Source organism: Microtus pennsylvanicus, chromosome 1 (genome assembly GCF_037038515.1).
Source record: "Microtus pennsylvanicus isolate mMicPen1 chromosome 1, mMicPen1.hap1, whole genome shotgun sequence".
Taxonomy (NCBI): domain Eukaryota; kingdom Metazoa; phylum Chordata; class Mammalia; order Rodentia; family Cricetidae; genus Microtus; species Microtus pennsylvanicus.
This window is the reverse complement of record NC_134579.1, coordinates 145,850,901-145,876,220: the sequence shown is the minus strand read 5'-3', so window position 1 is coordinate 145,876,220 and position 25,320 is coordinate 145,850,901. Positions and strand designations below refer to the sequence as shown.

The window sequence follows — 25,320 nt, the reverse complement described above, 5'->3', positions numbered from 1 at the left end:
AGTCATATAGTGCAGCTAAGGAACATGAAAATTCTCAAAAAACAACCACTATTTTTTTTAAAAAATTGCAAATGACAACATTTTGTATAATCTCTGTAATTTTTCTGCACATTTGAAAGCATTCTTAAAGCTAAATTATATTTAAAAAACATTTTAAATTAATCCCCATTTCTATGTCCTGGTGCTTGTTATTGATTTTCTAGTGTGGAGTCATGAACTCAAGCTCAGATATGCTAAAGAATGATCTCTGAATGAGTTCACAGTTGCTTAATACAATAACCTTTGACCGGTTGTTACAATATCTCTTTCTTCCTATCAGTAGCTAGTTTTACAATAAACTATGGGTGTTAATAATTTATTTTCCCACACTATAAATTTTAGTTCTCAAGATTTGCTAGAAGCTGAACAGGTAGTTAAGTCTGGAATCATAAGAGCATCTACAAAAATTCTTTGCCATGTCAGACTACCTTTGGTTTGAAGGGATGCCTTTCCCTGGTTTGGGTTATACAAAAGAATTACTTGAAGAAATCCGTGATAAATTTGTGGTGAGAGATGAAGACACAGTCATACTGACTTACCCCAAATCAGGTAAGGAGTTAGTGAGAATGATCCTAAACTATATAAGGAAGGTTAGAACTTGATCCTCATTAATTTAGGCAATGAATGAAATGCTCTCTATATCTGATTATCTAATGTTTAAAATAATTTGTGGGCATGAAGAGCTATGTGTCAGCAGATTTACACTCAGAGAAAGAACTCTTGCTTGATCTGTGTGGTCAGAGGATCAGTTAAACCATGAGAGCAATGGCAGTGAAACCTAAGGCAGACTCTGGCATTGTGTCTCTGTGTGGAAGAGGGAGAAAGATGAGAATTAACAAAAGAAAGAGCATCAGAAGAAAAAAAAGGCCCGGATATAAGAATATGTGGTGGAGACTACAGTGTCATGCAGGTGAATCACCATGCTTGTTGTCCAGACAGTGTAAAGAGTCTTAAATCTCAAGGAACCAAAAGGAGGCATCATGGGTTTTGGGGAAGGGATGCTTGCAGAGTGGAAGAAGCACTGAACTTTGAGTATGTATTAGGTTGCTAACATGAAAAATACAATAATATAGAAAACCAAGGGCAGCAGAATGCAGGAAACGATTCAGACAGTAACCAGAGAAGAAAGTTGGAAAAATATCCACTGACAGATGAGCATTTAAACACAAATACTAGTGTGTGTGGTAAATAGACAAAAAGGGATTTACTTATCTTAAAAAGAAGGTGTATACATACACACACTGCAGCATGGATGCATTTCAATGGCATTGCATTTTAAAAAAAGGGAGTCAGTCTCAAGGACAGATTTCATGACTGCATCCTTTTGAAATATATAGACTACTCAAATTCACTGCACCCAAATGGAGAATGGTGATGGCTTAGAACTGCAAGAGATGTTCAGTAGGCAAGTAGAGTATATTGAGTATAGTCTTAGTTTTTCCATGTAAAACATTGGGAATTGCTGGATAAATATGTTTTGTACTTACACCATATGTACATGGTGAGCAAAACAGATCTGTGGCTTGGAAATGCTGCACTGTTAATTGTATGGTTGTGTATTCTATTTGAGTCTTTTTCACAAGTACTTTAGAAATGAGTGACCATCACTTCTTTTCAGGAACTAACTGGCTAATTGAGATGATCTGCTTGATTCAGACTAAAGGGAATCCCAAGTGGATCCAATCTGTTCCCATTTGGGAACGCTCACCCTGGATAGACAATGAAGAAGGATATCAGTTATTAATCAACAGGAAAGGACCACGCCTCATCACCTCCCACCTTCCCTTCCATATTTTTCCCAGGTCTTTCTTCAGTTCCAATGCCAAGGTCAGTGTCCAGAGGTTGAGAAATTCTTTTTTTAATTGATTTTTATTGAGCTCTACATTTTTCTCTGTTCCCCTCCCTGCCTCTCCCCTTCAAACCTCCCACAAGGTCCCCATGCTCCAAATTTACTTAGGAGATTTTGTCTTTTTCTACTTTCCATGTAGATTAGATCAATGTAAGTCTCTTTTAGTGTCCTCGTTGTTGTATAAGTTCTCTGGGATTGTGGGCTGGTTTTCTTTGCTTTATGTTTAAAAACCATCTATGAGTGAGTACATGTGATAATTGTCATTCTGTGTCTGGGTTACCTCACTCAAAATAATGTTTTCTAGCTCCATCCATTTTCCTGCAAAATTCAAGATGTCATTTTTTTTTCTGCTTGTAGTACATTGTGTAAATGTACCACATTTTCCTTATCCATTCTTCAGTCAAGGGGCATTTAGAAATTCTTGATCAAAGGTTCACTGAACCTAGTATACCATGACAGGCTCTGCAGCTCTTGCTAAAATACACTCTGATTTTATAGATTAGGGGAGGAAACTGAGATTTCCAAGCATTAGGTGATGCTGATGTGTCCCCTACTCAGACTGTATCAGAGTAAAAGGATGTCAACCACCACACAGAGATCCTGGGCAGATATATGAGAAAAATGAAGTATCACAGTAGAACTTTTAGGAGCTACATATACAGGCCAAGCAGAGTTAAAATCTTAATGTATAGTGATTATTACTCTTTTGCTGTCATGAAAGTCAATTAGCCAATTTTGATTCCACAAATACCCCATGCACAGTGGGTGAATTAACCAAGGCAGAGTTGCTCATGGAGGAAGCAGTCTGAACAGGCACCAAAGTTCTAACCATGGAGATGGTTCAACAATTATGGCTCATCTCTACCCATTATGTCTTTCTGGTCTAGCTGTTCACTGAGATCAGTAACCATAGGAATCATCACCCATGTCCCTGTTAGAGGAACTCCAGTAGATATCAGAGATATCCATGTTTTGATCATTAATTGTGGTTACACACACACACACACATTATATGTTATATGTGTGTGTATACATATACATATGCATACACATACACACACATACATACATACATATATGTATATTCCTAAACACTTAAGTACAACCTGATCAGTCTGTACAATGTTCCTTGAATGTACATTTTCAGGACTGAGCATTTGTTATTGTATACCCAGTTGTTATGATCTTCCCAGTGGAAATTATTTTCTCTAACTCTCTGCATTTCTTAGTTGCCTGTAGGTCTTTTTTTTTTCACCATCGTGGAATGACACATTGGCATTAAGCTCTGCACCATGATTTTTTGAGAGGTATATTTGGTAGTTACAGTTACAGAAACCAATAGGTTTGTCATGTTGCAGATAGATTTAGCACAGTACTCATCACTTTATATATGTAAGATGCCCTTTTCTAGTGGATAGATGGCTCCTTACCCTGAAAGACGTTGATCTTTACAACTTTAGAATCAGTCTTGGATTATTATTATTGTTGTTGTTTTGTTTTCTACAGTATTAGTCACCTTAGTCAATTGGCTATTACATTTTTCAAAGCATATAAAATTATCAAGAGGATTCTGACTACATATATTTTTATTATGTATATAAAAATAATAAATGTTTAAAAAAATAATAAATGTTTTAGAAACCTCATGGATATATGTTTGGGATTTCATAATAATTTTACCAGTTAAAAAGTGGTGAATGACTATAGTGACCTTCATGTACATGTTTTTCTATTTTAGATGATCTATGTCATCAGAAATCCCAGAGATGTACTTGTGTCTGGTTATTTTTTCTGGTGTAAGACAAATCTCGTTAAGAATCCAGAGTCACTGAGTACTTACTTTGAATGGTTCCTCAAAGGAAATGGTGAGTGTCCCATTAAATATAGGAACTGGGTAAGGCTCAGGGACATTTTTCAAAGACAAGGTGAGCTATAGATTAGGCTGGACTTGAACTTCCTATATAGCTGAGGAAGACCTTGAAACTCTTCTCTTCCTGCATCTTCCTCTTGTGTTCTTAGACTACAAGCACTTACTACCATGTTCTGTTTATTTTATATTGGAGTTCAAACCCAAATGTCATGTAAGTTATTTTACTTAGATACATCTTTAGCCTTTAGTATATTATGTAGTCTTCATCTCTCTTGATCATATATTTCTACAATCAACAAATCTGTGCATTCAAGTTTCATGACCATTTCAAATATAATTGTGAAGTCTTCCTGTTCTCACACATCATTGCATAACAGTGCACAGCAACATCTTGCCCCATGGCCGACTATTCTGGCAACATTTGGAATTCTTTCTAGTACTAATGTAGATATTATCATTTTTGGTGGTTTGAATGACAAATGCTCCAAACACTATTTCAAAGCATCAATTGCAATATTTTAGATGACTTATGAGGAACAGCCTTGCTGGTGGAAGTATATTCTGAGTGTGGGCTTTGAGAGGTTAAATACTTAAACTACTTCTAGTTTCTTCCTTCTGTTTCATGATTGTAGTTAAGGAGATGACTCAGAGCTCCCAGTTTCTATAGCCCTGCCTGCCACTTTTCTGCAAGTACCTACTTTACCCCATCTTTTATTTTAATTCTCTAAGCATATAAGCCAAAAATAAGATGTCTCTTCCTTAAGTTCCTTTTGTTCATAGTATTTTATCAGAGCAACAGAAAAATAACACGTGGTTTTATTCCTACAACTCTTCTTATTTGTGGATTTTCTTGTTTTTTTTCACGTCTTCCCATATATTAGCCTGACCATACACCATTTTGTTAATATGCAACTTTCCAAATATTTTAAGTCACATTTTCTTATTTGTCTCAAATGTTTTTCATAGGCAGGGGTTCTTTATACTTTATCCTTTTATAACTTTTGTTGGAATATATCAATTATATACAATAATGTTTTTCATAAATTATATTTCTACACATGTATGTATTTTGACCACAATAATGACACACTAATCCATCTTGTCCTGTTTCTATATTTGCATAACCTTTTCCTCTTTTCAACTATTTCTCCTTTCTACTTTCATGTTCCTTTTCTTCATGTGTGTGTGTTGTGACACAGTTAGCTATTGTGGTTGCTATAGGCACACAAGTGAGGAGTCATTTACAGAAACATGGACACCTTAACATAACTACTCTACTGAAAAAGTACTTCCCTTCTACCAGCAACCACTAACTACATATAGATCCTTAAGAGGGGTTCTCATGAACACTGGCACCCAAGTTTGCTTAACTGCTTATAAATCCAAAGGGAAGGTGTAGAATCTTAGAAGTATTTGTTATCTCCTTGATAGAATATTAAAGAACCCAGTCTTGTGTGGGTTGTGTGAAATAATCACTGCTACTATGAGTTAAAGTGTGCTATGGCCATGTTATGTCTAGAAGACAGCATTCCACACCACTCAATCTTTAAGCTCTTATATCATTACTGTATCTTCTTCATCCATGATTCTTAACCCTTTATTGGGTTATTCATTTATGATGATCATTAAAAAGGCACTTATTCTCAGCACTTGGACCAGTTTTGAGTTTGCAAAATTATTTCTGGCCACTATAAGAAGAATCACCTTTGACCATGCTGATAATAGTGATACATAAGAAGAAACACGTCTACTTAGAAGACAAGTTAATGTGCATGTCATGTCCATTTCACAGAAAACAGTGATGGCTTCTGCACTAGGACCTATTTCTTAGCATGGAGATTCACCTATATTGACTGTACCAAATGTTAACTCTTCTCAATCCAAAAATTATTGGCTACTCTGATACTACAACTGCCATTATTGCACCATTTGGCATACCTTGTAAGGGTATTTAAGTATAGATCACAGTTTCCATAGCTGAGTAATACTACTGACAACAATCTCCCACTAAGAACCTTCATAATTCCTTCTGGTACTATGAAGACTATTCAGCAGAAAGGTATGTTTCAGCCCATTCCCAGCTTGCTCTCTTTATGTACTGTAACAAGCATATGTGGATGTTTATAGAAATATGGTCTTACCAGCTCATTTTTTAGTGGGGGGCAACTGACAACAGTGACAATTGCCTTTATTATTTGGATACTCAGACCCTTCATAGGGAGCAACTCCTAGGATGGTATCCCAACACCAGCAATGAAGTTTTCTATGATTTCTATGATTACTGGGAGCAGTATTGTCCACTCACACAAAGTGCTTTGATTTAAACTTTCTAATATTTTTAAATGATCTTACAAACTAATATGAAACATGATCAATAAAAATTCTGAGAGAGAAATTGTAGTTCAACATAAAGATCTGAAAAGCAAAGCAGGCAGCCACTAGGTCTACCTTGATCTCAGTCCGAAATGGCAATCATGCCTCCAGGAATTTCTGACCGCTGTTTCCTACCATTTTATAATCCTCTCAAGGACTGTAATTAAAGGCATTCACCACTGGGATTAAAGGAATGCACTGCATAGTTTGTATTGCAACTAGTGTGGCTCCCGGGATTAAAGGTGCATGTTATTGTGGCTACTGGGATTAAAGGTTTATGTCATTTCTGGCTGTCCAGAGTGGCAATCCCCAGGCAAACTTTATTGAAATACAAGTGAAATGGCACTACACTAATGAGTTTCTGTAAGGAACTTTCATATATTCTTGGTTTTGGTTAATTCTACCCCTCATATTTCCATATCTCTCTCTCTCTCTCTCTCTCTCTCTCTCTCTATATATATATATATATATATATATATATATATATATATATATATATATATATATATATATATATATTCTTTGTATAAACACATTCAATCTCATATTTCCTCCCTTCACATTTATACCATATATATTCTGGAATTTCTCTTTCCTTGATGTATCTGTTTTTCTTGTTGTCCTTTTAATGGCCCATTTCTAGTGTCCTGTTCTTTATAAGCACAAGTTAAACACACTAGTAATTTGGCTATAAGCCAGGGGTTGTGGGCACATGCCTTTAATCCCAACACTTGGGAAGAAGAGGCAAATGTATCTCTGTGAGTTTGAGGCCAGCCTGGTCTACATAGTGAGTTCTAGAATAGCCTCCAAAGCTACAAAGAGAAACCCCATCTTGAAAAAAAAAGGAAATTGGCTATGATAGTGTTTGTCAATCTATGACAAGGTTACCTCATTAGGTAAATTTTTTAGTTCCATCTATATTACTCAGAATTTCATTTTTAAAACTGAATGAAATTTTATTGTATATACCTATTACAATTTCATTATCTATTTTCAATTGATGGTCATGTAGTTTGAATCTGTTTCCTATTGGTTAGAGAGCTGCAATGAGGACTGATGTTTGAGTACTTTTGCACTTGCATATACCTAAGTATATCATAAAATATACCTAATTAGTATGAGTATATACTTAACACCTGATAGCTGAGTCTTATGGAACTTGTGTTTTCAGCTTGCTAAAAAGAAAATCCCACAGTAATTTCAATATAAACTGTGTCAGTTTCCCTCACAGTCCTGAGTTCCTTGCTCGTGCTCTCTCTCCTTCTGCTCCTGAATTGGACCTTGAGATTTCAGTCCGGTGCTCCAATGTGGGTCTCTGTCTCTGTCTCCTTTCATTGCCTGATGAAAGTTAATATCCAGGAGGATGCCTATATGTTTTTCTTTGGGTTCACCTTCTTACTTAGCTTCTCTAGGAACATGAATTATAAGCCCAATGTCCTATATTTATGGCTAAAAACCAATTATGAGTCAGTACATCCCATGTTCATCTTTTTGGGTCTGGGTTACCTCACTCAGGATAGTGTTTTCTATTTCCATCCATTTGCTTGCAAAATTCAAGTAGTCATTTTTTTTTTTACCACTGAGTAGTACTCTAATATGTACATATTCCACACTTCATTCATTCTTCCATTGAAGGGCATCTAGGTTGTTTCCAGGTTCTGGCTATTACAAATAATGCTGCTATGAACATAGTTGAACAAATGCTTTTTCGTATGATAGGGCCTCTCTTGGGTATATTCCCAATAGTGGTATTGCTGGGTCCAGGGATAAGTTAATCCCAAATTTCCTGAGAAACCGCCACACTGCTTTCCATAGTGGTTGTACAAGTTTGCATTCCCACCAGCAATGGGTGAGTGTACCCCTTACTCGACATCCTCTCCAGCAAAGGCTATCATTGGTGATATGATTTTAGCCATTCTGACAGGTGTAAGATGGTATCCCAAAGTTGTTTTGATTTGCATTTTCCTGATTGCTAAGGAGGTTGAGGATGGCCTTAAGTGTCTTTTGGCCATTTGAACTTCTTCTGTTGAGAATTCTCTGTTCAGTTCAGTGCCCCATTTTTTAAAAATATTTATTTATTATGTATACAATTTTCTGTCTGTGTGTATCTCTGCAGGCCAGAAGAGGGCACCAGACCTCGTTACAGATCGTTGTGAGCCAATATGTGGTTGTTGAGAATTGAACTCAGGACCTTTGGAAGGGCAGGCAATACTCTTAACCACTGAGCCATCTCTCCAGCCCCTAGTGCCCTATTTTTTAATTGGGTTAATTAGCATTTTGATGTCTAGTTTCTTGAGCTCTTTATATATTTTGGAGATCAGACCTTTGTCTGTTGCGGAGTTGGTGAAGATCTTTTCCCAGTCAGTGGGTTGCCTTTTTGTCTTAGGGACAGTGTCCTTTGCTTTACAGAAGCTTCTCAGTTTCAGGGGGTCCCATTTATTCAATGTTGCCCTTAATGTCTGTGCTGCTGGGGTTATACGTAGGAAGTGGTCTCCTGTGCCCATGTGTTTTAGAGTACTTCCCACTTTCTCTTCTATCAGGTTCAGTGTGTTCAGACTGATATTGAGGTCTTTAATCCATTTAGAATTGAGTTTTGTGCATGGTGATAGATATGGATCTATTTTCATTCTTCTACAGGTTGACATCCAGTTATGCCAGCACCATTTGTTGAAGATGCTCTCTTTCTTCCATTGTATACTTTTAGCTCCTTTATCAAAAATCAGGTGTTCATAGGTTTGTGGATTAATATCCAGGTCTTCTACTTAATTCCCTTGATCGACTTCTCTGTTTTTATGCCAATACCAAGCTGTTTTCTATACTGAGGCTCTGTAATAGAGTTTGAAGTCATGGATGGTAATTCTTCCAGACGTTCCTTTATTGTATAAGATTGTTTTGGCTATCCTGGGTTTTTTGTTTTTCCATATAGCCTTGATTATTGTCCTCTCAAAGTCTGTGAAGAATTCTGATGGGATTTTGATGGGGATTGAATCTATAGATTGCTTTTGGTAGAATTGCCATTTTTACTATGTTGATCCTTCCAATCCAGGAGCAAGGGAGATCCTTCCATTTTCTGGTATCCTTTTCAATTTCTTTCTTCAAAGACTTAAAGTTCTTTTCAAATAGATCTTTTACTTCCTTGGTCAGTTGCCCCAAAATATTTTATGCTATTTGTGGCTATCGTGAAAGGTGATGCTTCTCTGAATTCTCTCTCTGCATCCTTATCCTTAGTGTGTAGGGGGGCAACTGATATTTTGGAGTTGATCTTGTATCCTGCCACATCACTAAAGGTGTTTATCAGCTGTAGGAGTTCTTTGGTAGAGTTTTTGTGGTCGTTTATGTATACTATCATATCATCTGCAAATAACGAAAGTTTAACTTCTTCCTTTCTAATTCAAATCCCCTTGATCTCCTTATGTTGTCTTATTGCTATTGTTAGAACTTCAAGTACTATATTGAAGAGGTATGGAGGGCGTTGACGGCCTTGTCGTGTTCCTGATTTTAGTGGGATGGCTTTGTGTATCTCTCCATTTAATTTGATGTTAGATGTCAGCTTGCTGTAAATAGCTTTTATTATATTTAGTTATGACCCTTGTATCCCTAATCTCTCCAAGACCTTTATCATAAAGGGTTGTTGAATTTTGTCAAATGCCTTTTCAGCATCTAATGAAATGATCATATGGTATTTTTTTCCTTCAGTTTATTTATATGATGGATTACAATGATAGATTTTCATATGTTGAACCAGCCCTGCATCTCTGGGATGAAGCCTACTTGATCATGATGGATATTTTTTCTAATGTGTTCTTGGATTCAGTTTGCCCTTATTTTATTGAGGATTTTTGCATCAATGTTCATGAGTGAGATAGGCCTGTAATTCTCTTTCTTGGTTGGTTCTTTTTATGGTTTTGGTATCAGGGTAACTGTAGCTTCATAAAAGGAATTTTGCAATGACTCTTCTGTTTCTATATTGTGAAATCCATTAAGGGGTATAGGTATTAGGTCTTCTTGGAAGTTCTGGTAGAATTCTGCATTGAAACCATCTGGTCCTGGCCTTTTTTTTGGAAGGGAGGTTTTTGATGACAGTTTCTAATTCTTCGCGACTAACAGGTCTATTTAGATTGTTCACCTGGTCTTGGTTTAACTTTGGTATATGGTACTTATCTTAAAAAATGTCCATTCTTTTGCATTTTCTAGTTTTGTGGCATACAGGCTTTTGTAGTAAGATCTAATGATTCTCTGAATTTTCTCTGTGTCTGTGGTTATGGCCCCCTTTTCATTTCTGATCTTATTTATTTGCGTGTTCTCTTTCTCTCATTTAATTAGTTTGGATAGGGGTTTGTCGATCTTGTTGATTTTCTCCAAGAACCAACTTTTTGTTTTATCGATTCTTTGGATTGTTTTCTGTGTTTCTATTTTGTTGATTTCAGCCCTCAGTTTGATTATTTCCAGTCTTCTACTCCTTCTGGGTGAGTCTGCTTCTTTTTTTTTAGAGCTTTCAGGTGTGCTGTTAATTCTCTAATGTGTGCTTTCTCTGTTTTTTTTAAATGTGGGCACTTAGTGCTATGAACTTTCCTCTTAGCACTGCTTTCATGGTGTCCCATAGGTTTAAGTAAAGAAACAGCAGTATAGCAAAAGACATTCTAGGGCCAAAGCCCTTGGGGCCCTCCTTATCTCTTATTCAACAATCAGAGCTTTGCTTGTTGGTGAACCAATATCCTGAACCTCTACTGCCACAGGTGCTTCTCTGACATGGCTACAAGCAAATGTCACACTGAATACTTTAAATATTGGTTTGATTTTTCTTAGTAAAAATTTGCAGAAAAGTGAAGAATATCAGACAAACCTCACCTTCGTTCTTTGTAATCAATACTTTTCTCCCCACCAGTGGCATATGGATCATGGTTTAACCATACTTGTGCCTGGATGTCCATGAGAAAAATGGACAACTTTTTGGTACTGAGCTATGAAGACATGAAAAAGGTAACTAGCATTCTCAAAGCAGCCACACAATCTTCAGCAACCAACCCTGTGCAACACCTCATATTCCTCAATTTCCTCACTCCACCTACTCTGTCAGTGTCAAGCTCATGAGGTACAGAGGGTTCTGCATGGTGGAACAGAATAAATTGGAGATTTCAAAATATTATTAGAAAATATCTAAAATTTTTCAAAATTAAGTAATGACATACATCTAAATAGGTTGATATGCCATTACCTTATTTGATCATTGCAGATTTTATTTGATTGAAACGCACAAGTGAATGTTATAAACATGTTTAAATACTATGTGTGTCTCTCAAATAGCTCTTATTTTAGAAACTAGAAAATATTCCTGGAAGGGTGTCACATAATTGTAAACCTAGTACTGGGAAACAGAGACAGATTCAGGGATCATCTTTGGATGTTGGGTTTGAGGTTAACCTTGGTTATAAGAGACATTGTTTCTAAAGACCATTGATAGAAATATTTTTAAGCTATAAGTGAAAGGTAATTGTTTATGTATTACATATAAAGATAACAATTGTACTTTTACTGAGCAAGAAAAAATTACACTGATCACAATCTCTATGGGAGAAAACATTTGACCACCCTTAGTAGTGTTCAAAAACTTATCTAAGGTGGAGAAGAAGCAGTCTTACAGCCACTTTTTACCTATAGAAATAGACTCTGGTGATGATGAAGGTTACTGATAGTTCTAGCTTCTTCGGTTTTGTTAAATTTTTTTCTTATTTTTATTATTCAAATCAATTTTTAAAATTTAATCATATTTTGATCATACTTTTTCCCTTTCACAATTCCTTCCAAATATTCTCTACCTCTTTACCCACCTAACCGTAAGATCCTTCTAAAAAAACAACAAACAAAAAACAATAAAACAAATCTCCCCTCACAAAATAAAGCAATACCTTACAAGAAAAAAATATAAAACCAGAGAACTATAACCAAATACATGCACCCATACACATACACACAAACTGTGGAGTCTATTATCTCTTCATCAACTACTCCTAAATATGAAGACTTCCCTGAAGTGGTTGATATATACAGTGCTACAGCATTGCAGAAAACTGATTTTCCCATTCCAAGAAGATATAAATGACAGTACAGATGTTAACCTTTACCTGGTGGCTAAATTTTCGTTTATTCATTTTTTTTGAAAAATATAACAAGTGAAATACAATATGAAGAAACAATAGTATCACCTCAGAGTTTAAACAAGGCAAACCAACAGAATGAAAACAACTTAGAGAAGGCACAAGCAAAGACTAACATGTTTACACACGTGAGTTCAGGAAGCTCACAAAAACACCAAAATTAAAGCACTAATATATAAGCAAAGGACTGGTGCAGTCTGATGTGATACTTTGCACGCTGCTAGAGTCTGTGGGTTCATATGAACTTAACCTATGTTGATGAGGAATGCCTTGTTTTCTTGGCGTCTTCCCTCCTGTCTGGCTCTCACACCCTTTCTTTCTTTCTTTCTTTCTTTCTTTCTTTCTTTCTTTCTTTCTTTCTTTCTTTCTTTCTTTCTTTCTTTCTTCCTTCCTTCCTTCCTTCCTTCCTTCCTTCCTTCCTTCCTTCCTTCCTTCCCCCTTCCTCCTCCTCCTCCTCCTTTTCCTTTTCCTCCTCCTTCTCTCCCCTTCTCCTCCTCCTTCTTCTTCTTCCTTTTCTCTAAGCTCTAAAGGGAGAGTTTTGGTGGATACTTACCATGTATGGCTGGTTGTTCAAAAGTATCTCAGTCTCTGTACTGTCTGTCTATGGATATCTATATTTGTTCCCAACTGCATTGGGAGAAAGCTTCTATAAAGCTGTCTGAATAAGCACTAATCTGAGTATACCAAAATATCTTTAGGAGTCATGCTGTCACTAAATTTTTAGACCAGTATTATTTGGCTTTACCCCTAGTTTCCCAGGTTATCTAGTCTCTGCTCATCAAAGCACTGTCAGGTATGGGTTCTGTCTTGAGAAGCAATCTTTAAATGAAGTCAGTTACTGGCTGGTTATTCCCATGAGCTTTGTGACACCATTGCACTCGTATATCTTGCAGTTAGAACACCATTGTAGATCAAAGGATTTTTGGCTGGTTTCATGTTTATATTTCTTTTTTTAGTAGCATGCAGAATACATTCCTGTAAGAACGATGCTGGAAAGTGTGAGTGAAAGGTTTATGTAGTCATCAGTCCAGCATCTCCATATTCAATGAGTTGTAAAGGTATTGTCTTCAGCCATGTGAACTTGCTGTCAGTTTTTTTGAAAACAACCTATAATCTCAGCGATAGCCTATGTTGTTTAGGGGTTCTCAGGGGATAACTTTGGCAAACAAATCAATTAGATCTAACCCAATCTCAGTACTGGATGCTTCCTTTGGTGATAAGAGATGGCCATTTGGGACCATCTCACCCAATACAAGTTTATATCCTTTAGATTTCCTTCGTGTGTGTGTGTGTGTGTGTGTGTGTGTGTGTGTGTGTGTGTACATACATACATATTTTAGGAAGTTTCTGTTGTAATAGGCTGTATATATGTTTTATGAATTGTTCCTTAACTTTAGCAGTCTAATTCCATACTCTGTTCCTCAAGTCTCTCTCCTTTCTCCCTTCCCACTTGATCTTCCCATTCTAGCCCTTAACTATCCATCCATAGTTTATCCTCTATGTTTAGATTTTTTATTATTTTGTGATAAGGGGATTTTCTTTACCTCTCCAATCTATTTGGTGTTCTGTAGGCTACTTTTACTTTGATAGGTATCTACTTCTTTAAGCAGGAAAATTTTCTTCTATGATTTTGTTGAAAATGTCTTCTGTGCCTTTGACCTGGGTTTTATTTCAACCTCCACTATTAAGTTATTAGGTTTGGATTTTTCATAGTGTAACAAATATTCTGATTGCTTTGTGATGGGAGCTTTTAGGTTTAACTTTTCCTTTAACAAATGTATCTATTTCTTCTATGTTGTCTTCAATGCCTGAGATTCTCTTGTTTTTCTCTTATAGTCTGTTCATGAAGCTCACCTATGAGGTTCCTGTTGTGTTCCTAGGGTTTTTTTCCAGATTTTCTTCACTCTGGGTTTTCTTGATTAATTCTGTGTCTACTTTTACGCCTTGAATTTTTTTATATTATTCCACTGTTGGTATTTTCATAGATTTCTTTGGACAATTTGTTCATTTCATCTTTTAGGATCTCTATCATCACCATACAGGCTATTTAAAGGTTTCTACTTGTTCTACAGCTATGTTGGAAAACTAGGAGCCTGCTGTAGTAGGGTGACTGGGCTCTAGTGGAGACATTCTGTCCTGGATATTATTAATTGTGTTTTTAGGGTGTTGCATAGCAGCTGGTATCGGGAAAATTGAAATTATAGGTGATGATATCTGGTCCTGTCTTTGTTCAGTTGGTGATTCTTTCCTTATTTTTTGTTGCCCTGACTGGTACTTAGGAGAGTGTTGTTGCTGTGTGTTGCCTGGTAGGACATTTTTTCTGGGATCCTAATAAGTGTGGCCCCTGGAGATTCCAGGTAAAATGTGTTTCTAGATATGGAAAGATGGCTCTTAGGAATGGAGATGGGCTAGGAGGGGGCAGAAAAATTAAGTTCACAGGAGAGAAGACATCTGAGTTTTCCATGAGATCTGCTTAGTTAGTCACTGGGGAAGAACACTGACAGGCTACAACAGAAGTTTTGTTATAAAGCTGTGAGTGAGACTGGGCTTTAGACTTGGAAGGATGGAGGGAGAGATGAAGATCTGTAGTTAACCTACTTGCTTTTCTAGTTAGAGTGGCCTATGCCTTCTTAGGGGGTGTCTTCAGGATTTTAGGGCTAGAAGAAAGCAATGGATAGGGAGAATAAACTTTGGAGTATAAGACTGAAGACACTCACTTGCAAATGGGGCATTTGAGGGAGGTCAGCTGCTTAAGGTGTTAAACATAAAGCTGGGAATGAGATTTAAAAACTGGATTTGGAAAAGTAAATGGAGAGATGAAAATCAGGATTTAACCTATGTGCTTCCTTGCCCAACTTGAGCTGTGGTTTCCTAGGGATGCTTGATGGAGTTGGGGTGTGGGACAAAGCAATCTGTTGGGGGTAGAGCTGTTACGAGGTGTCTGTGAGTTCCACTAGAGATGTAGTTCACTAATGCGGGTGTTCTGTTGTGGAGCTGGGGATCAGACAGGATCTTTGGACTCAAATGAATGAAGAGGAAATAAAGATTTCTAGTTATCTTAGTTCTTCCATGGCCAGAGTAGTCTCTGGTTTCCCAAAGAAGGCCTGTTGGAGTTGGGTTTTGGGATGGTGCAATGAGTTGGAGGAATAAGTTTAAAAGAAGATCCTTTGGATCCATTCTAGATGGGGGTGTTGCCATGGATTTTCTGTGACATTACTGGGGATGAGACTAGGGATTTATATGTGTAGGAGGACAGGGAATGTTCAAGATCTTCAGTCAGTCTACTTAACTTCCCTGGCAGGAATCATCAAAACAATTTTTAATGAAAAATATTTAGGAGCAACAAACCAGGAAAATTAGATTATTCAAAAGGAACTTGATCTTGTTTTTCTTCAAGGAACAGAAAATTTCCTTGCAAATAGCAAAAACAAAAACTTCTTTGCCTTTTGTCAAATCATTTTTCACTTAATAAAATTCAGTATTCCCCAGAAATCTTCATACTAAGCTGTCTGTGCTTTGTGGTAGTTCAGTTTCCCATAAATCTGTCCACCCATTCAATACATTATATTTTATTACCATCATGGTTGTTTACCTTCCCATGATATGTTGATTTAATTGGTAATAAAACATGTAATAACTATTTTGAGCCAATAGTACCTTTACGGGCCCAGGAAAGGGGCTAGAATTCAAAGCAAAGTCTTCAGTATTCCGAGATTCTGTCTTGTTATGACAATCTCCTACGATTAAGGCAGTTGTGCTATTGCACAGCTATAGTTCTAGTATATGGGTATCTGATGTAGGAAAATGGTGAATATGATGCCCATCTGAGTTATAGCCCAAGATCATACCTAAAAACAAAATAGTATCTCCAAAAATACCCCCCGTGATAATTATTTTTATTTATTTATTTTATTTTTTATAAATTTATTTATTTATTAAAGATTTCTGTCTCTTCCCCGCCACCGCCTCCCATTTCCCTCCCCCTTCCCCAATCAAGTTCCTCTCCCTCGTCAGCCCAAAGAGCAATCAGGGTTTCCTGCCCTGTGGGAAGTCCAAGGAACCCCCACCTCCATCCAGGTCTAGTAAGGTGAGCATCCAAACTGCCTAGGCTTTCACAAGGCCAGTGCGTACAGTAGGATCAGAAACCCATTGCCATTGTTATGCAAGTATTGTAAAGCTTTGTCATTCTCAGTTTCCCATAGGAGACATTATTGCATGGTGTAAACGTTAACCTCTCTCAAATTATTTGTGCACATTGCCATCAATCCAACTTATCATTGTCTACAAATACTTTTAGAAGTTACTTTAAACATCTTAGGGCAGGTTGGTTATGGTGGTGCACACCTTTAATGCCAGAACTTAGTAAAATCATGTAGGTTGATCTCTGACCTCTTTGAACTTGATGTCAATCTAGTCTACATAGCAAATTTAATACACCAAGGCAGAGCTCTGTAGTGAGACCTTGTCTCAAGAAAAAGACATCCCAGTTCATTTAGTAGGCATGTTGGCACACACGTGTGAACACACAGAGATGGAAGCAGAAGGATCAGATATTCATGGTCCTCATCTATTACCAAGTAAGTTTGAGTATAGCCTTAATTATATGAGATCCTCTCTCTAACGCCCTCTCCTCTATAGAAGAAATTCTAACCTCTGTCTTTTAGGGCCAGAGATCAACAAGTCCATACAATATATAAATGCTGTGCGTAACTCCTGTTCTTTCTACATGGCCTGTTTCTTTCCTAAACTTTCAATGTTTTCTCATTTCTTTCTTCATGTTCCTTTTTTCCATCCGCCATCTATATTTCCTTTCTGTGTATCTATTCTGTCAGTGTTTTCTGTTTATTACCCTCATTTTGGTTTCCTCTTCTTTTAGGACACAAGGAAAATCATAGAGAAGATCTGTGACTTCCTAGGAAAGAAATTAGAGCCAGATGAACTCGATCTGGTCCTCAAGTACAGCTCCTTCCAAGCAATGAAAGAAAATAAAATGTCCAATTTTAGCCTCATCACGGAAGATGACGTTACTAACGGATTGGTCCTCCTGAGAAAAGGTGAAGAAATTTTCTAGCTTCAAAATATGTCAGAACAGCCGGGCAGTGGTGGCGCATGCCTTTAATCTCAGCACTTGGGAGGCAGAGGCAAGTGGATCTCTGTGAGTTCGAGACCAGCCTGGTCTACAAGAGCTAGTTCCAGGACAGGCTCCAAAACCACAGAGAAACCCTGTCTCAAAAAACCAAAAAAAAAAAAAGTCAGAACAAGTAGAGGTCTTGTTGCTCCAATAAGACTCTAAGGAATACTTGGGAACGTTTCAGAACTCATTGTTCATTACATCATGTTTTTTCACAGACCATACTGGGGAATATTTTGGTGGTGAATATGTGGTCCTCAGGAACTCTGAAAAAACCGATTTTTTTCTGGAAGTACATATTAGGATTGCAGATGGTTGTGTGCAATACCAATACCCTCATTGTGAAACAAAAGTGTAGATATGTTGCAATGAGGCTTTGTAAGCCTCTGTGTATCTTATACCTCAACTCTAAAGAAAATGTTTAATACAGAGATCAAAGATATATCTAGGATGATGGCCACAGAAAACACTTCCATTAATGGCTGAAGAAGATGTTTAACATGCTAAGATTGCTGAAACACTCCCATCTGAGAATAGGTCTCATAAAGACTAAGCAAATTATTCACACAAGTGTTATAGTCTGAAGCAATTTGCCAATCTAAATTTGAATTGCTTTAGGCTTGGGAATACTCAGTTTATTCTAAACTGTCTCCCCTGGAATGGGATTAGCCAGCTTCTCTACATCTGGATATCCTGTCTGTGTGGGGAAGACTGTGGTTATGGTTTCATAGTTGTAAACTTGAGGAGTAACTTTGCCAGAGTGAATCACACCTGGAGTATCATCTACATTTAATTAGCAGATAATAGGTGATATGAGACTCAGGTTTAAAGAAGCATAAGTCAGATGTCAGTTCTTTGGGGATGAGTAAAGAACTTGGGTATAATCTGGCAGTGGTGGTGCATGCCTTTAATCCCAGCACTTAGGAGGCAGATGCAAGTGAATCTCTAAGCTTGAACCCAGTCTGGTCTACAGAGTTAGTTCCAGGACATCTAGGGCTGTTACACAGAGAAACCCTGACTTGAAAAAAAAGAAATTTGGGTATATATGTAGGAAGTGAAGAATAATGGATTGAATAATCTTCTCCCAGTAATTTGCATGCTTCAGCCTTAACCTTCAGTTCTCCTCCATCACACAGTGTGAGGTTTAGATCTTATAAGGACATCAGGGATAGATAGATAGATAGATAGATAGATAGATAGATAGATAGATAGATAGATAAGTTTAAGTGGTTAACAGGTTTCATTTAATCCATTACTCCTGGTGTCCTTACAAGAGAGAGTTTGGACTCAGTTTTGACAACAAAAACATGTCTCCTCAAGAATTTGGTCATCTATACACTGAAGACTGAGGCCTCTGGAAGAATCCACTGCTTTTGAAAGATAATATCCCATTCCTGTGTGCTGTACTCTGTGGAGACAGAGTTCTCTGAACTAGAAATGAAGGTCTTACATAAGAATTCTCTCATTTCCTATATCAGATTGTTCCCCTTTTAATCTTGAAATTATGAACAGATCAAATATTAATTCTAAAATTAATTCATTACTTACCATTATGTACCTAATTCCCTAGATCATAATACATGAAAAGCTGTGTTAAGTGTTATGCTGGCCTTAACCTGGAGGAATTCTGTAGACCTGTTTTCATTGTCCTTTAGTTGCATTTCTCGGGACATATAAAATACCTTCTCTTGCCTCTGAAGAGCTGGTCCTTACCTGAGAGACTAAACCATTTGACCGAGTGGGGTTAATCTGGTTTTAAACATCAAGCCATAATTTTCCACAAACAATTTTGTTGATTATGGCTCTATATTTAGATACTGCAGGAAATAAAGACCAGGAAGATTACCATCCTTGTTCACTGGTTAGTTGACAGAACTTTTATAAAGACATTGTCACAATCAAAATATGTGATAAAAAGTCTTCTGACAAACTTCAAATATTTTAGATTTTTCCATGACAGAGTTCTTGAGTCATTAATAATTTTCACTGGTGTCCTGAGAAGACATTAATCTGAGACACAGAGGGAAGAAGACCTAGGGAGAAGCCCACTATCTACAGGCCAATAAGAACCAAGGGATGGTCTGGATAGCAACCTTTTGTGATACCTGCAGTCTCCAGATCTATGAGCAAACTTCTTTCCAACAAGAGTTAAGTCACCACACATAGCTAGCCAGAGATTGAGGGAATTTTCAGAAAGAACAAATAAAGAGAAATGTATGCTTGTTAAGTGTACAGGATATTGGCAAAGTTGGACTCAGAACTTCATGTGTGTATCTGCAAAGACATGCTTCTCTCATCTGGACTGATACATTCCAGTGGGCACCATATTGAATTTTCTGAGATTCAGGTAGCTCAGCATCTAATCTGGCTTATCAGGCATCAGACATGCTTTGGGAAACAATAACAAAGTTTGCTCTAGTAATGAAGATAATGATGAAGCTGAGAGTGGCAATGGATGCTGAAAGATTCCCATTATAACAGATTATGGTCACATCAATCAATGAAATATTATTTGAATATGGTATACCAATAATTATGATTTAATTAAGAATATTTTATATTTTCTTTAATAATACTACTGTAAATTAAAGTTACCTTACATGATAAATAAGGAATGGAAGGTAATAAGGTAAAGCATGACTTCTATTGTCAATCTTTTTGGCTTCAAATTCACATTCATCATTATCACACTGGGTAACATCTCAAAGACTAATTTTTTTTCTCATGAACAAAATGAGGATAAGACCAGTATCTTCCTCACTAATTCATGAATGCTTTTGTTAGTTCCATACTGAGTATATGGTATTAAATGATATGATTTGATAAATGAAGCTTTTGGTGATATAAGTTTCTTTTTCAAATATATTAGATATTAGATAAATTAGTTATTTCAGGCTTATCTTATTTCAGGGTTTATCTTCCTGTTGTACATGTGAATGACTGAGTGTGGTCATATACAAAAAGAAAATGTGCCAAAGTATTACAGCTATGAAATAAAATAGAACAAGAATGAGGACTACAGAATTCTACTTGGAAGGAAGATAGGAAGAAGTGGTCACAGTGACATAAATAAGGAAAAATGTACTAAAAGCAACTATATGGAACACATCAACACTTTAGGGTGGAGGAACATACAATACAATGGAATGTGAGCAGTTGGATAATATGGCATCTCAAATGTCAAAATTAAAGGTATACTAGAATGGAGTGATGAATCATGTAAGTATTCATGCATTATCAAACACCAAACTGACTGAAGACAGTAATCTTGAAATGTTCTTGGCTTGCAGTATCTGGGTATCCTGCATCAGATGGAAGCATTAAATAATTTGAATGTAGCTCCCAACAGTGTGTTTCTCAAGTTCAAAGAGATCTAATGTAGTAGGAGCAGCAGGCTGCTTCCCGCCACCCAGCTAGCTTTTTATACCCAAAATAATTACACAGAAACTGTACTTTTTAAACACTGCTCGGCCCATTAGTTCTAGCCTCTTATTGGCTAACTCTCATGTCTTGATTAACCCATTTCTATTAATGTGTGTAACACCACGAGGTGGTGGCTTACCGGGAAGGATCTTAACCTGTGTCCATCTTGGAGAGGAGAGCTATAGAGTCTGCCTGACTCTGCTTCTTTCTCCCAGCATTCTGTTCAGTCTACTCCACCTACCTATGTTCTGACCTATTAGGCCAAGTAGTTTCTTTATTAATTAACCAATGAAACAACAGATAGATAGAAGATCCACCTACATCAATCTGATGCCTCAAATCTCTGTAGACACCTGCATTCACTTGCGCCTATACACACATAATTAAAATTAATGTTAAAAGATGTTTTAAAGTTGATTGCATGCTTTGCAGAATTTTTACACTTAATACTAAAACTTAGAAAGAACAATTGAAGTCTGCTTCGAAAATTGAGATAAGAAACTTTTTTGGGTTGGATAGTGTGATGGAAGCAGAAATAACTGGAAGCACTAATAATCTGGACATAGAGAAGTTAGAGCTATTGTTGATGTTGTTAACTTGTGTCATTGATAGGTTGGGATAAGAGAAGGTGAGACATTATTTCTGTAGAGGTAAAAGTCTGATGCACATTATTTCAAGGAATAAGAAGTGTGCTCCACAGAGTTACTGGTGGTTCCACTTTATTAACTATGGGGTCCTTGTCAAGCAGATGGTAACAGCATGTGAAGGAGTGAGAACCGTATTAAGAACATCATTAACTCATCTATGTGTTTGCTTCACATTTTCCAGGCATGACTGGGGACTGGAAGAATCACTTTACAGTAGCCCAAGCTGAAGCTTTCAATAAGAAATTCCAAGAGAAAATGGCTGGTTTCCCTCCAGGGTTGTTCCCATGGGAATAAGTTCTTAAAACTTTTAAATAATGTAAGGACAGTGGGGTTTATCTTCCTGTTGTTGTACATGTGAATGACTGAGTGTGGTCATATAATAAATAATGTTACTGTATTTTGGAGTATTTTTTAATAATTGGTAGTAGCAGTAGTAGTGGAGTAATGGAGTAGTGGCAGCTATATTGTGTGTGTGTGTGTGTGTGTGTGTGTGTGTGTGTGTGTACACAAATTTCTATGTGTAGTGTCTTTAAAGGCCAGAATATTGCATTGGTTCTCATGAAGTTGCAGTTACATGATGCAGTAACTCAGTTGCTTTGAGTACTAGGAACTGAATTCGGATACTAAATAAGGAAATAGCTCTTGAACTATGAGTCATCTCTCCAGACCTAATCATGCTTGAGCCATCAAATATTTGATTTGTTTTTATTATTACTGGTTTGTTATACTTTATCAGCTAACTCCAATTTTCTTTATGGAATTCTAGCTTTAAAACAATCATTGTAGTCAGGCGGTGGTGGTGCACGCCTTTAATCTCAGCACTTGGGAGGCAGAGGCAGGCTGATCTCTGTGAATTTGAGGCCAGCCTGGTCTACAAGAGCTAGTTCTGGGCCGGGCTCCAAAGCTACAGAGAAACCCTGTCTCAGAAAAAACAAAAGATAGATAGATGATAGATAGATAGACAGATGATGGATGACAAAAATCCTTGTAATATTATAAAAATAATAAAAGCTACATGAAAATATAAGTGATTTTTACTCTGGGATATTTAGGTTAAAAAAATAAATAAATTATATTTATAGAGAATTTAAAACTTCATTCATATAGCCTATGATGTAAGAAATTTATAAAATTACATTTATGTTCAGTATTTTTTACCTGTTTATCACTTTTTCCCCTTTTCAGTAATTTTTAGTGGGTGTGTAGAGGTAGGCTGCTTGTATGTTCCTGGCTGCCCAGAAGTGAAATGATCACACAGAAACTATACTAATTAAAACACTTCTTTGCCCAATAGCTAATGCATATTTCTAGCTCACTCTTATCTCTTAAATTAACCTGTTTCTGTTATTTTATATTTTACCATGAGGCTCATAGCCTACCTGGAAGTTTCCAGGTGGAGGCTTGCATCTTTTTCTTCTGGCAGCTCCATGGCTTCTCTCGAGTCTGCCTTCTTTCTCCCAGCATTCAGTTTAGTCTTCCCCACCTAACTCTTCTCTGCCCTATCACAGATCAATGCATATTTTTTATTCATTAACCAATAAAAGCAATACATATACAGAAGAACTTCCTATATCATCTACCCATTTATTTCTAAATAAGAAAGAAGGTTTTAAGTTTAAGATAATAAAATTACATATAACAAAACAGGTATCAAGCAAGTATTACAGTTACAATATTTATATCTACTTTATCTTTTATCACAACTAAGGAAAGCTATAATTATAACTATCTATTCTTCAACTCCATCAAAGACTCCAGAAGAATATAGTATTACCTAAGTAAACAGGGAGTACATTGTAAGCAAGTTCCAAAACTCTAGAATTGACAGAGACATCTTGCTGCCTGGACAGTCACCCACAGTTCTTCTATACTCTTGTGGCATCTTCAGCCTACAGACCCATATTATCTGGCAGACTTTTCCATGAAGCAGGAAATTTCAAAGACAGTTTCGTCTGCATTGGTAGCTTGTCAGTCACTTTCTTCTGTTTCCTGAAGACAAGGGGTAGCAGAGACAGAGCAAGAAAGAGAAGGGAGCCATATGGGCATCTATCTTCCTTTTAAAATCTCCATTGAGAAATTAGGTGTAATTATAATATGTTTGCCTTTAAGTATTACTTGGTATTTTTACATTTAAGCTTTCAATATAATTTCTCTTTTATGTTTAGTATTTTGAATATTATATGCCAAGGAAACATACTTTTTTGTTCCAGACTGCTTGGTGTCCTGTATGCTTTTTGTAATTTTATTGGCATCTCCTTATTTTTCTATGATTTTGTTGAAAATATTTCCTGTACTTTGATTTGGGTTTCTTCTTTTTCCTCTATTTCCATTATTCTTAGTTTTGATTCTTTCATGGTGACCCAGATATCCTGGGTGTTTTGTGTCAGGAGAATTTTAGATTTAAAATTTCTGACTTTTATAACCCTTTCATCTACAATGTCTTCCATGTTTGAGAGTCTCTGTTCTATTTCTTGTATCCCAATGGTAAAATAGCATCTGCAGTCGCGTTTAAATTCCTGAAATATATTTTTATAGATTTCTTTTAGTTTCGGTTTCCTTATAGATCCTATTTTCATTTTCAGATTTTGAACAGTTTTATTCCTTTCCTATCACTGTTTCTCCTTTCAAAGATTTCTTTAAGGAATGTATTCATGTCCTCTTTAACAAACTATCATGTTTATAAAGGCTGTTTTAAGGGTTTTTCCTTTTGCTTTAACTATGTTGGGTTTTTCTGGGTATTGTGCAAGAGAATTTCTGTGAACTAGTGCAGGCATATTGTCCTGGCTGTATTATTGTGCTTTTACATGAGCATCTGGGCATCTGGGATTGGGAAGATGGCAGCTAAAGGTGCTTACTTCTACTCTTGTATTTTTCGAGTAATTTTTTTGGTTTCTATTTCCTCTCTGTTTCATAGAAAAATGTTGTGTCCATGTGTTGCCAGTAGGAAAATATTTTGAGGCTCTTATAGTTATAGTCACTGGGGATTCTGGGTAAAATGTATGTGTAACTGTTATAACCAGAAACTTAGTAATGTGGAGGTCTGGCGTCAGTGATATGACTTCACAAGAGGAAGGAAAGCACTGTGTTCCACCAGGATGTACTTGGATACTCTCCTAGGTACAGGGTAGTGAGGAAATGTCACAACAGAAGGCTTGCTTAAGAGCTGTGGGTGAGACTCGGGGACTGATTTGGAAAAATTGAAGGAGAGGTAAAGATCTGCAGTTTAGCTACTTGCTTCCCTGGTACAGAGTGGCCTTTAGGTTCCTAGAGTTTGGGTCTGGTAAAAAGACAAAGAGTGGTGGAAATAAATTTTGGAAGGGATGATTTGCATGATCCACTGCAAATGGATGAAGGAGTGGAAGGAGAGTTGAAGCACATGTTCTTCTGATGAGAGAGAGTAAGTTTGGTGAACCCTATTTCGAGGAGCAAAGGGAGAGGTAAAGATCTGCAATTAGGCCTTGTGATTCCCTTCCCAGTATGGTTTGTGGATTCCCAGCAAGTGCCTCCCAAATTAGTGGGTTGGTACAAAGTAACAAATCATGGGTGCAATGTTAGGAAGTGAAGATATGTGGCATTCAAGGAGATGAGGTTTAGGAGGTCCCATTTATTCAATGCTGCCCTTATTGTCTGTGCTGCTGGGGTTATACATAGGAAGCGATCACCTGTGCCCATCTGTTGTAGGGTACTTCCCACTTTCTTTTCTATCAGGTTCAGTGTGTTCAGACTGATATTGAGGTCTTTAATCCATTTGGACTTGAGTTTTGTGCATGGTGATAGATATGGATCTATTTTCATGCTTCTACAGGTTGACATTCAGTTATGTCAGCACCATT

The 25,320-nt window shown here is 36.8% G+C and overlaps 1 protein-coding gene across 1 annotated transcript; it reads left to right on the top strand.

The window, feature by feature from the left end:
• Positions 1 to 389: 389 nt before the first annotated feature.
• LOC142860247 (sulfotransferase 2A1-like) lies at positions 390 to 21,884 on the top strand. Its single transcript, XM_075991227.1, has 6 exons — positions 390 to 588; positions 1,658 to 1,866; positions 3,627 to 3,753; positions 11,017 to 11,111; positions 17,163 to 17,340; positions 21,669 to 21,884. The coding sequence occupies exons 1-6, from the start codon at positions 456 to 458 to the stop codon at positions 21,779 to 21,781; spliced, it is 855 nt and encodes a 284-aa protein (XP_075847342.1). The 5' UTR covers positions 390 to 455; the 3' UTR covers positions 21,782 to 21,884.
• The last annotated feature ends 3,436 nt before the right edge of the window (positions 21,885 to 25,320 follow it).

Coding starts and splice junctions, on each gene's coding strand:
- LOC142860247 (XM_075991227.1), top strand. CDS start 456: ATGTCAGACTACCTTTGGTTTGAAGGGATGCCTTTCCCTGGTTTGGGT. Junction 3,754..11,016: donor ATGGTTCCTCAAAGGAAATG/GTGAGTGTCCCA, acceptor TCTCCCCACCAG/TGGCATATGGATCATGGTTT. Junction 17,341..21,668: donor ATTGGTCCTCCTGAGAAAAG/GTGAAGAAATTT, acceptor CACATTTTCCAG/GCATGACTGGGGACTGGAAG.